This window comes from Lingula anatina, chromosome 7 (assembly GCF_051362555.1).
Source record: "Lingula anatina isolate TDL-2025a chromosome 7, LinAna3.0, whole genome shotgun sequence".
NCBI lineage: Eukaryota > Metazoa > Brachiopoda > Lingulata > Lingulida > Lingulidae > Lingula > Lingula anatina.
Window position 1 is genome coordinate 18087041 of NC_141773.1, and position 12233 is coordinate 18099273.

At 38.5% G+C, this 12233-nt stretch overlaps 2 protein-coding genes across 2 annotated transcripts; both read left to right on the forward strand.

Moving 5' to 3' along the window:
* Positions 1 to 1313: 1313 nt before the first annotated feature.
* On the forward strand, positions 1314 to 5217 carry LOC106166283 (uncharacterized). The gene is made up of 4 exons (XM_013544788.2): positions 1314 to 1976; positions 2566 to 2632; positions 3028 to 3214; positions 4794 to 5217. The coding sequence occupies exons 1-4, from the start codon at positions 1953 to 1955 to the stop codon at positions 4996 to 4998; spliced, it is 483 nt and encodes a 160-aa protein (XP_013400242.2). The 5' UTR covers positions 1314 to 1952; the 3' UTR covers positions 4999 to 5217.
* A 111-nt stretch (positions 5218 to 5328) lies between these two features.
* LOC106166282 (uncharacterized) lies at positions 5329 to 9503 on the forward strand. The gene is made up of 3 exons (XM_013544787.2): positions 5329 to 5569; positions 6592 to 6690; positions 7175 to 9503. The coding sequence occupies exons 1-3, from the start codon at positions 5477 to 5479 to the stop codon at positions 7322 to 7324; spliced, it is 342 nt and encodes a 113-aa protein (XP_013400241.2). The 5' UTR covers positions 5329 to 5476; the 3' UTR covers positions 7325 to 9503.
* The last annotated feature ends 2730 nt before the right edge of the window (positions 9504 to 12233 follow it).

Consider the following 12233-nt stretch of genomic DNA (forward strand, 5'->3'; position numbering starts at 1 on the left):
CATAGCGCCAAACAGAACGGTCCCCACAGTTTTATAGAGTGATGACCAGACTGATGTACCTACACAGAGGTCACCCCCAGTGTATCAAAATCATACCTACAGGGTACAGGACCCACTGTCTTTCGGGATACGCTGCTGCAACCAAACAAAAAACACTTAGTCCGTTCAGAACGAGGGGTAAATTGCCACCAAAATGCGTTTTTCAAAGCCCTTAGCGAACACCAAACTGGGTTAAGCAGGTAAAAACACCAAACGACCTCCGAGGCACCTACTGCAAACAGCAAAACATCGTCGTCTGTTTCTCTAATGAATTGGGGGCCATGACCGTTTCTGGGTAGAACACTGAAACTGCATGGCTTTCTTTATTGAGGTCAGATTTCACCTGTACCGCCCAATTAGTCAAAACAGAGTTTACAGATATCCAGAAGAGGCCTACGACGAAGCATATGCCGGGTCTTAAGTGAAAAGGGTGATTGGCAGCGTCAGTATTTGGAGTGGATACCACATTGGTGCCAAAACACCAATGGTAGTCATCGACGAAAACCTGAACCAGATCAAATTAAGGAATAATCTCGGAACCACTTGACTATCATTTGATAGGGGGCACCTTAGGAACAATTTTAGGTTGCACGGGGGGGTTGCAGGTTCACACAGAGCACTTTAAATAGCAGATAACTTACAGAACCAAGGGAATGAGCAGTTACCCTGGTCATCAAAATCGCCACATTTGAACCACATAGACAATATTTCGGTAGGCCATTACTCGACGAATCAACTGCCTACATGTCCTACAACAAAACTGGACCAGATTGGACACTTTTAGACCGATGCCTGGAATATTATTCCAGATTGAACTCTAAAAACCTACCCCAAGCAATGCCTTGCCGCTTGAGAGTGCTGGCAACAGCCAGAAGAGGCCAGGCGTAACAGCGACCATTACTGTGACTATAGCAACTGACATGAGGGTCTTTTGTGGAGCGTATAACTCTTTTACAGACGATAATTTGGAAAATATGGAGATCCAAAATATCTCTTTTAATGGAAGTCGTATGGCATAGAATAGGCAATGTGTTTTTGTTTGCTTCTCTGGCAAATTCCATTAATGAATTGATATCACGATGACATCAAAGAGATAATTTAAAGTTATTAAAACAAGATTTTAATCCTTATTTTCATTTATCAGTCAGCAAAATAGGAAAAAAACTGAATAAAAATTACTTAGAAAAAATATTCCATATTAAATGTCAAGTCTGTAGTAATGATCCTTAAAGTATTTTTTTGTTTGTTTTTGATTTTTTTTTTTTGGGGGGGGGGGTGATTTCTGAAATTCGTAGTTAATATGATACATAATAAAAAGGGGTAAAAGTACAGTCATAAAGGCACTGGGATAATTAAGAGTGAACGGCACAGTCACCGCTGTTGCGAATGCGGAAGACCAAATTAGCATTATGCAGACGATTCAAAGGACAGTACCAGTAGATAACAAACTGTCTTGTTTGTGTTGTAAGGAAGCGTTGACAAAACTAAATAAGTAATTCCTGAATTAATAAAGACACCAACAAATTCCATGCGGGCACTCGTTTGTACGTACAAATGTTTGATGGTGGTCTTGTCCTCTTGTATGAGCAGAGCTTAAAGGCACCGTGTAAAGTTATTTTGCAATCCGTATTAAATATATGCCAATTTTTAGGATTTTTAAATATAATTTAACAATTACCTGTAGGATCGATAATGGACAGTTCTTCATGGTGCCTAGTTGAACTGTTCTCAAGAGGGGTGACGCCGGTGGCGATGATGATATCGATTAGTTACATTTATTTAGCAGTGAAAAGTTGTGTAACAATAATAGTGGTGATACTTTATTTATAATTTCAACAGAAATTGGACGTCAAACGACTTTGTATCGTGCAGAGTCATTTCTTTACTGGACTAGGTGACACTTGTTTGAAAACATGTCGTATCCATCAGATGATAAGGTATGTTTCAGTTTTCATTATGCATTTCTACACAAATAGTTATATTTTCTAAACAAGTACTTGTTGTAAGAGAGACCAAATTTTGGATAAACAGTATTATTGGTTATATGATTTGGTCATTGTTAAAGAAAATTTGTCTCAGAACCACAGTTACCTGATGAACAGATATATCACCTGACATAATTAGATGAGACAGGTAGGACAGTTGTCGGCAGCCTATATGTACTGGTATGCACCATTCAAAAGTATAAAAACAGTCCGTGCCTATGCTTTGGTGCCCGACATACATGTATATTGGGTCCTATACCAAATACCACGTCTCGATAAAAGTACCTGATGATCATGCTGGGGTGAGATCTGTTGAAAAGATCCCGAGACACACATCAGAACGCAAATATTACTTGTCGATTTTTAACCTTAACTCCGTTATGAAATTGTTTTAGAGAAGACCGAGTGCAACTGTAACAATTTACATGTTAATGTGAGGAGAAAATCTTTGGGAAATAAGTCGAGCAGCTTGGATTTTTAATCTTTTACAGATACTCATATATTAACATCTATGATTGTATCCCTTTTTGTCTTTTTATAGCCGTCCTTCCATTTTGGGACTGAAAAGATTCGAATTTTTGAGCAATGGATGACCGATCCGGAATGGCGTTAGTCTCTCTCTCTCTCTCTCTCTCTCGTTATATCCAGACTAGTATTGGATATACACGTAGAAAAATATATCATATTATATTATTTTATACTAATTCTTTCTCTTTCTCGCTTTCTTTCACTTAAATGTGTTTGTATCATACGTTTAAGTAGTATTTCAATAACATTTTGGTTTGAATAATAGCACGGATAAATGTACATGTACTTTGTGTGGCCATATAGTCATTTTAAAATGCCCTAGTGGTAGTACAGTAATAAATTATTATTATTATTATTATTATTATTATTATTATTATTATTATTATTATTATTATTATTATTATTTAAATTGCAATAGCAGAACAAGAATTTTACTTTTTTGTTTACTTTTTAACACGTGGCGTTTGTGTTACAGACTTCATGGCGACATGTTTGGCTGTGTTCACATTCTCTTTCCTTTACGAGGGACTAAAAGCATTGAATCTCTGCGTCCAGTATGCTAAGCTCGACCACCTAAAACAGCGCAGTGACCCGCCCCTGTACGCCGAGCAAAATGGCTATGGAACAGTACCCAGACGGCACGGGGAAGACATGGATATGGAGTAAGAGTGCAATTACTGTTTATTGGTAGTTCATCTTCACTCATTTTAATATGTGAATATTCGATTAGCACAATATATTTTTAACGGCTGTCATTACAAAGTAACTGATACTAAAAGTTACCGGGGGAACGCGCCACTTCGGGACAACGTGACAGCCACTTTATAACGCCATAGCAACGTGCACGTGATGGCCACGTGGTCTCAACGCCACGTGATTAATAGGTTCCAGCATTGGCTTGGTCCAGGCATGGACATAATCTCTCATTATGTCCATGGTCCAGGGGAAAGGGACAGCTCATTTTGAATTATGAAAATAAATGAATTCTCGGAAAGACTGTAGATAGTGAAATTCTTAAAAACACATAACTTATTAAGTAACGCAACACTTCATTCGTTTGGATTTGTTGTCTACCTACTCCCCTTTCCACCTCTTTTAAAAAAATTTAAAAACATTTCCGAGATTATTACAAGGTTATTGGGGTGGGGGGGGGGGGGGGGAGGGGGGGCAGGAGAGTAGGATCGAAGTTTGAAAAGTCAGAGAAAATATCACTTACCCCCGGAAATTTAAGAATGTTTTTCGTGGGGAAATAAAGCACAGGTAACGGGAATTTGAGGTGGTCCCTTCAATCTCTCTTCAGTGGCATGTCTTACAAATCGGCGAAATAGGCTGTCAGCTTCATACAAAAAGAAAGCCCTTTTATCTTTTCTTACGTACAGGATTAGAACCGCACTTCACAAAAGAAATGTTTTCAGCAACACAAATTAAGCGCCAATGTAGAAGGATTAAAATATGCCGGCGGACGAGTTTTCAACCGCTCTTTTTGTCAAACCTCATTTGGTGACTTTAAAAATCGAGCAGGCCTAGAGAAACTGTGTAATCAACCAGGGGGGGGGGGGGTATGAACAGTGTAATGAGAAAAAAAGAAACGTGGCATATTGACAGAATGGCATTTATAGTATGGTATTAGTACTTCAACGTGGTGAAGGAAATGGTGACATCCCTCATAACTCCTCAATACATTCCCCGTGTAACCTTATGTTGAATACCTTAAAGGGGCAACAACTGTTCGCATGAGATCCATATTTCACATTAAAAACACTGTAAACAACTCATAGAAGTTTAATGAATTACATTTTTCCACCAAAAAAAGCGGTTGTCGCAATAATTCTGGAAACTGTGCTTGCCATCAGACCACGTGGACCTTAACAGGTGGCTGTACCTCCATAATAATCTCTTTAAAACTAAAAAAACATAGACTAACTTTGAATGTCAGAATGGATTCATTAACCATTGTTAAGGATGGCAAATCAGTTTTTTTAGCCAAATCGAACAGTTGTTATCCCTTTAATTTTAAAGACTTTACAAGTTACCTGAAGCTTAAAATATACGGCAGGCCCGTAGCCAGGGGGGGGGGGGAGGTTCGGGGGGTTCGAAAGAACCCTCCCTTTTTTCAGGGAAAAGGTCCCCTCTAGGTGAAATTTAATTAAGGTACATGAAAGTTTCATGGTAAAAGGTCCATATATTACGCTTTTATTCGTCATGTCGTTCCACCATATACTTTTCTGTATCCTCACGCAGGTCAAGTTGTGGTAGCTACTGCTGCCTGCACGTGCTCCATGCGCTGCTATACGCCCTCCAAGTCTTTGCTGCTCTGCTAATGGTGCTGATATTCCTGACGCTGAACCTGTGGCTATGTATTATGCTGTGTGCGGGCGCCGCTATGGGGGTTCTTATCTTCAGTCCCTATCCAGCGAGGAGACTTCTGTCCATAAACTGCATGTAGAGATTATTTCCATTACGATTTACAGTTTCCTTTGACGAACGAACTTAAAATTTTAATTAAAATGTTTGTGAATATCTACAGTTACTGTGAAGGCAATCCTTTAAATTTGAAATATATATAAACGTTGTTGTAATTCTCTTAGGGTAAGGCTCGTGAGGGCAAGGCATGTATTGGTGACATTAATTATTATTGAAATAAAATAGATTATATATTTCAAAACTGTTCAAAACTTTCCAATTTTCACAATTCTCCCGCTCCCCACTTAGTACCGCACTTCAACGTTATATCATAATGCAGTCTCTTTGACCTGAAACGGGTCTTTCGGTAGATGATTCCCTTTTCTATGAGTCTTCAAATCGTGCAGAATGCGAAGGTCGAATGAAATAGGTTAACTCTCCCCGTATTGGAAAGCACTCGCATGTGACATCTCATTTACGACTACTTGCGGACTAGTAGAAAGGTTTGGCAATATTCAGGGATGGAGAGTGATCAGCGCCGTGGAAAAGAAAGTGGGGAAAATGAGGATGTGGTTGGGAAAGGCAGCGAGAAAAGCAATTTCAAGTCCGCAGCGGTAAGTTGTAAGAAAACTGTACATCCTATTGACAGGCAGAGCGACGCATTGCAAGTGTGCTTTACCACAATTCCGTCAACATGAAAGTGTTGTGTGAGATACATATATTTTGAAAATTATGCTTAGAGTCTTTGCTTGTTTTAGTCTACATACACAAGTCTACATACACTAGAGTACTTTTTGTTACTTGATCACATTGATAGCGTAGTCGCCTTTGGATTAATGCATAGGACGCACCTGTGTAGTTACCGCTTACGCAGCAAACCGCGCTACATGTATGTCTCGAGAGAAAATTTCGAAAATTGCTTTGTCACTCCTTAGAATGAATTATGAACATTATATCTAGTTGCACATTACCTCTTACCTCGGGTTACGAATAAAATGATGACAAAATGATGCAATTCAAATGATGAAAATTGCAGAATGCGTATGCGTGAAATTTGCAATTTTGTAAGACATCCAAGACAACAGTAAATGCTATACATAAAATGTCATTATTCTCGGAGGTTCGTTACAGGCAAATGCAATCTTAGTCCCAAGTAAAAGTTAATGTACTGTAACGGGTTTAACAATACGGAATGTAACTCCTGTGGCACCGCAGAGAGAGCTGATATTTTCCTTTCTGATTCAAACGAAAAACTTGGCTGATTATGGAGATGTTCAGAAGACGCGGTCATATTAGGAACCTTTATATGTCTGAAAAGAAAAAAAAATCCAATGTCAATCAGAAGTTACAACTTCTAGTAGAAAGAACCGCGAAGATTTATACATGTGTTACCATAAAATTAATCTGAAATTGCTTTTAGGATTTCTATGATGTAAATATTTTACAAAAAAAAAAAAAAAAAAAAAAAATCCTCCGAAATACTTGCACTTGTTATAAAACAGGTACGCTGCTGTTGCACCAAAGTCAGAGAAAATTATTTGTTTTTGTGTTGTATTCAAAGAAAAAGTTTTGCGGCCTGCTAATTATTATTATTATTATATTCATTTATTTATTTTTATTTATTTTGTCATTCTAGGCTATTGGACGCGAACAGCAGTGCTCCGAGGCTGGGCCGAAGACCAACATGCAGGGTGAGGGTTATGTAGACGCGCCGGTGAATTTCAGAGAAGACTCGGTGAGAGAGATATTATAAAATCGTTGTTGTTGAAAATCTCCAACTAGATATTTCTGTTGTAGAATAATCATATCTCGTTCGCAGTTTGATAATGCGTCCAGTACATAGCAGTGAAAACACAATATATGAAGTTGTGCTAAATCCCATTAATACATGTAGGCCCAATATGAAATTGCTTCTTTATTGTGTATACGGAGTAATATTGTTCAGTGTGAAATATCGCATATTTATGGCAATGGAGAAAAGTTTTCTAATTTTTCTCGGACTTCATTTTAGATCACCATTTTTCTCATTATGAAATCAAAGATTTCTTTCCCTAACTATACATGTAACTCATTGATCAAAGTATCAAATCTAACAGAAAACCAGGCCTTATTTTTCATAGAGGCAAAAGCACTCAGGCGAACGGAATAACATACAAATTAAACATCCTTAAATCAAAATCGGCCACCTATGTCTACATTACAGTGTCTTTTTTTTTCAGAACGCAGACGACGATAGTCCCGCAGAAATATGCCTTCAGTTGCTGCTTCTCCAGCAGCAGCAAGATTTATTGGAGTCTATGATAAAGTTGCAACAGGAGTTAAGGTTTATTGAAAAACAGCTGATATGGATTTTGCAAAACGCGCACTGACTAGGGAGACTAGGGATAAAGACGATGGAAAGAAGGGACAGACGCAAACAATACATGCAAAACACGGGACTAAGGGTGTATTCCCAGAGATTTAGATAGATCCAGGGATTAAGATTTAGATCGACCTAACTCCCTGGGGGTTCACGCTAAATTGCAGTCAGCCGAGCGCACACCATAGTTAATTACCCCCTTACAGCTTTCAGTAGGCGGGACAGACGATTAAGCCGGCTAAGCTGACAGTAATCAAGTGAGACTCCCCACAGGGATAGATCGATCTAAAATCTATGGAAATGGGGTCTTAGATTGGGTTGTTAGATTTGATACTTTGGGGTCTTAGACCCCATTTCCAGAGATTAGATCGATCTACTTTAGATCAACCTAACTCCCTGGGGGTTCACGCTAAATAGCTGTCAGCCGGGCGGACACGAAAGGTAATTACCCCCTTACAGCTTGTAGTAGGCGGGACGGACATTTAAGCCGGATTATATGACAGTAATCTAGTGAGACTCCCCGCGGGGATAGATCGATCTAAAAGCTCTGGGAATACAGCCTAAGCACGCACGCTTGGAGTCTGCTATCCCCAAAACACATTTTAATGGCATTTCATATAGCTACTCACAGGCTTTTTTTGTCTGTTTATTTTCAATTTAGTGTCATTTTTCTGTATCATTTTTCTTGGCCTCGTCATGCTACCAGTAGGTTTATGTAAATACAAGATGTATATACCGGTAGATATGTGTATTCACAGAAGCAGTTTCAGTAGTAGTAGTGTTACATAAAGCCCAAGTAGTAGTTGTACTATATAGCACTAGTTATGGCAGCCTGTTAATATAACAATAATGTAGCCATATAACCAGAAAATATTGTTCTCCAAAATAGCACATAAGGTAAGTTTTGACTAAGCCTATGTTTTAAATGGGAAAACCCATAGAAATGCATTCACGAAAGTTTCACAGCTGAAGAAAAAACTACTTGTGTCATTGCCTTTGTTTTTCTAAGTGAAAATCAATAATATCGCCGAAGAATTGGTGTCTCAAAAGATTCAATGTTAAAGGCATTGGTATGGGTATATGGTGAGAGTTTGAACAGTTGTGATGGTGCTTCGTAGTATGTGCACTGGTAGAGGGTCTATGCCAGATATGTATATACATGTAGAAAGAGATTTTTAAAAAAGCTTGTGTAAAAAAATAATAATGATACAACCTCGCTGCTGCATGTTAAAAACGTTCCCATGCAATGCGTATTGCTTAATGCATCTTTCAAAGGACCACACATACGGCAAGCTGAATTTTTCCAGGATAATTACACACCAGAACGCTATTAATGCTGGGGATAAAACTTGAAATGCCCACACCCCCTTGATTTTCAAGGTGGTTATTTTGGTTCTCACCGAAAATAATCTCTTAAGTGAAGTTTTCATACAGAATGCTATACATGTAAACTATTTTTTTATTCAGAATTTCATTAAGTACTCTGAATATTTGCGTTGTGTAGACAATAAAAGCTTATTATTTGTATGATTGATGCACAAGCTCCGTGTCGCTTGTTGTAAAGTTGATAAGCATAGCATATAAATTTCAAAGTATATAACATTTTTAAAACGAGTCAGTTATATATTAAATGATATTTTAAGAAGGCGAGTGTCTGTTTTTATTTCAAGAAAGTTAGATAGCTGAACACAAATTTGTCCCATTTTTGCAAACATTATTATCAAAGTGTTTCGGTTCAGCGGTACATAGAGGAACAGCACTGAGTCGTGATATTACTGTCAATGTTGACAAATCTACTCAGATGTCAGGGCGAAATATTACTTTGTGAAATTACCGGATCGTTAAATTTCTAACAAATGTCATAACAAAGTAATTGCAGGTGGAGTTGATAATGGTGATTACTGACAAGCTTATGGAAAGGGTCGAAGGAGAGTGTCATTCTTTTCAAAGTCTAGAGAAATAAATATCTGCTGATACGTGTAGCTGTTTGCATAAGGGAACTATTCAAAATGCACAGCTCGTTAATAGTACTTTGCTATCCACCAATTCTAGTCCATCCCCAACCCTAGATATCAAAGCTGAACCCGTAAAAATGAAAATGTGATGAAAAGATGGAAATGTTTACGATGTAGACTATATATTCTTCTCAACAAAGCTGCATCAAAAGGCAATATTATGTTTATTGATACATACTACACACACTGGACAAAAGAAGTGTCACCCCTCCTGAGCCAATACTATGGGGGAGATGAATGACTGTGGAATGATATGCTCCTAGTATCATATTATTAACATCAAAATTCACAAAAAATCACAAAATGAGAACAAAATATACATTCTACCAAAATATGCAGTTTCAAGTCAAAAATTAGTACTTAGTGGCATAGCCACGCGACCTAATAAAAGGTGCCAGTCTACGAAGCAAGGATTCATATAATTGTCTGATGCGTTTAGGGCTTATGCTGGCCCAAGCATGAAACACTGAATATAACAGAGTTTCTCTGCTGGTTAGACGGGCATTTGTAAAAAGTTTTGACATATCATTCCAAAAATTTTCTATTATGTTTGCATCCGGACTCTGGGCAGGCCACATCACCCTGCCAATGTCCTGTTGGTCAAACCAATCATCAACTGCTCTGGGCCTGTGACAAGGAGCATTGTCATCCTGGTGAACAAATGGATAATTCCTGTCACCAAACATGTTAGTAATAGATGGTAGCAAGCCTGACTCTAAAACATCGATATATTTCTAGCGATTCATGTTTCCATTAACCACTATCAATTCGCCCAAGCCATGGATGCTGATGCAGCCCCACACCATGATGAATATGCTGTTCCGGGTTCGAAAATTCAGTGCATGTGGTGCAAATGCTTTACCAGCAGTTTGGCAGCATAGTACCTCTGTCATCAGAGGTCAGACCAAAGCGACACTCATCAGAAAAAATATATAGGACCAATTGTCATGAACTGTCCAGTTCCAGATCCTGTTGACCCTAGTTTACTCTACGTTGCCTGTTTTGTAACGATATAAGAGGTTTCAGTCTTGCCACCCTGCTGTACACTCTCTGAGCATGTAACCGACGCCTAGCAATTTTCACAGACACATTCTTATGTGTGAAATTGTTCCACTGTGTTGTCAACTGACAAGCAGTGTCGAACTTTGACAACCTGGACATCAAAATCAGTCGTCGGTCTTTACGGCCAGTATTTTTTCTTGGACGACCCATCAGAGGCAATTTGTCTCTTGATCCAGTGTTTCTATACCGAGACCAGACCCCCTGCACGGTTCTGACTGAACAATTCAATTGTATCGATATTCTGACATTGCTTACATTCCGCCTCTTCAGGTTAATAACTTGCACCTATAACCGTTAGATAATTGCCTGTATCTTGCCATATTGGAGGAAGACAGGAATAAAATTTGCTGTACATGTACAAGACCAACAATACAATTCCATGGTATAGCGGTTTTATACTCATTAGTCACATTATAAGTAGACCAGGCATTATAAGTACCCAAGATCTGCCTACTTTTATTACTCTGAGTTAGGGGGTGACACTTCTTTTGTCCCTGCAGTGTGTGTACATGTGTACAAGTGCTCATCGCCTGCTACGTGCGGTGTCGTATTCAACAAGTTAATAACATGGAGAAGCCTGTGAAAAGGAACCATAATGAAAAAAGGTGAACAGAGAAGAAAAAAGATGAGAGGATAAAAGACACTGGAATATCACCATTTCGTTGTTTATTTTGCCGCTTTGCATCTTAAAAGCATATACAATTTCTTCATTCCGTCTTACTACATTTCAACGCTATCGACCTTTTGAAGGAGTCCCGTCTTACATTTCCACACTCACGTATCCCGCAAATTGCTGAAATAAGTTGTCATCTTTACACATTATGCAATCAGCGTCAAACGCCTTTTTTAAGTGAAGCAGCTATGCGTTCTGACAATCTTTACAAAAGATTTTTAGTGAAGCCAAGTAAACACCAAATCAAAAGAAAATCGCCCTGCAGGCTATAAGTTAGTCGCTTTATGTAAGCATTCCTAACTGACAGTTAAAACGTAATAGACGCAATCAATATGATTTCATATGGTTAGACGAACTAGACTACTTTATCTTTTAGGGCTCATTCCCACTTAAACTATCGATCTAAGTAGATCGATCCAAACTCCGCGGGAACTCCTGGTGCATACAATCAAATTAATCAACTTTGTTTCCAAAGTGCTCGTACAATCAACAGCTTATATGTTTGTATTCCACACAACGCCTGGACAAATGACTCTCTAACCACAGGTTGCGCGAGTACTTTGTTACAACAATGTTGCAGGGCTCACAGTGTAGTTTTGTAAAACATTTAAGGACCTCTTGATATCAGTGGATACGGAGGAGGCGTGTTAATATCTTTATCTGATTGCATTCAGCGAGAGTGCCTGCGGAGTTGGATCGATCTACGTAAACCGATATTTTCATTGGGAATAAGCCCTTTGCGAAGAAAAATACTGTATCAGTGGCCTGTTCAGGTAAAAAACTTCCAATAAAATGTAATATTTGATCCAAAGTAATGCGTTAGCTGCAACAACCCGGTGTTTTAACCTGATTAGAACAAGCGTTGTGTTACACTCGAATATTTGTCATTTTTGTGCTTTTTTCGTAGTAGTTATTTGTATCACAATGTAAATGTGTTACCAGAGCACACCGTGTGTGATATACCACAGTGGTACAGTTATTTTATTCTCTTTCTTTCCCTAAGAGCCTTGCAAATCTGACATTTTGGTCCCCTCCCGGTGGTTACTCTACATTTCTTCAACATTTCATCCGTTTACGTCATCAATCAAAAATTCAACCTTGGCTCTATTTGTCCATTTTACAAAGCTGGATTATCGTGCTCCAGTTCTTTAAAAGTCTCCACTATAACT

Excerpts from the sequence above, each read along its gene's own strand:
- LOC106166283 (XM_013544788.2), top strand. The coding sequence starts at position 1,953 with ATGTCGTATCCATCAGATGATAAG. Across the intron at positions 2,633-3,027 it reads GATGACCGATCCGGAATGGC|ACTTCATGGCGACATGTTTG; the intron begins GTTAGTCTCTCT and ends TTTGTGTTACAG. Across the intron at positions 3,215-4,793 it reads GGGGAAGACATGGATATGGA|GTCAAGTTGTGGTAGCTACT; the intron begins GTAAGAGTGCAA and ends ATCCTCACGCAG.
- LOC106166282 (XM_013544787.2), top strand. The coding sequence starts at position 5,477 with ATGGAGAGTGATCAGCGCCGTGGAAAAGAAAGTGGGGAAAATGAGGAT. Across the intron at positions 5,570-6,591 it reads GCAATTTCAAGTCCGCAGCG|GCTATTGGACGCGAACAGCA; the intron begins GTAAGTTGTAAG and ends TTGTCATTCTAG. Across the intron at positions 6,691-7,174 it reads TGAATTTCAGAGAAGACTCG|AACGCAGACGACGATAGTCC; the intron begins GTGAGAGAGATA and ends TTTTTTTTTCAG.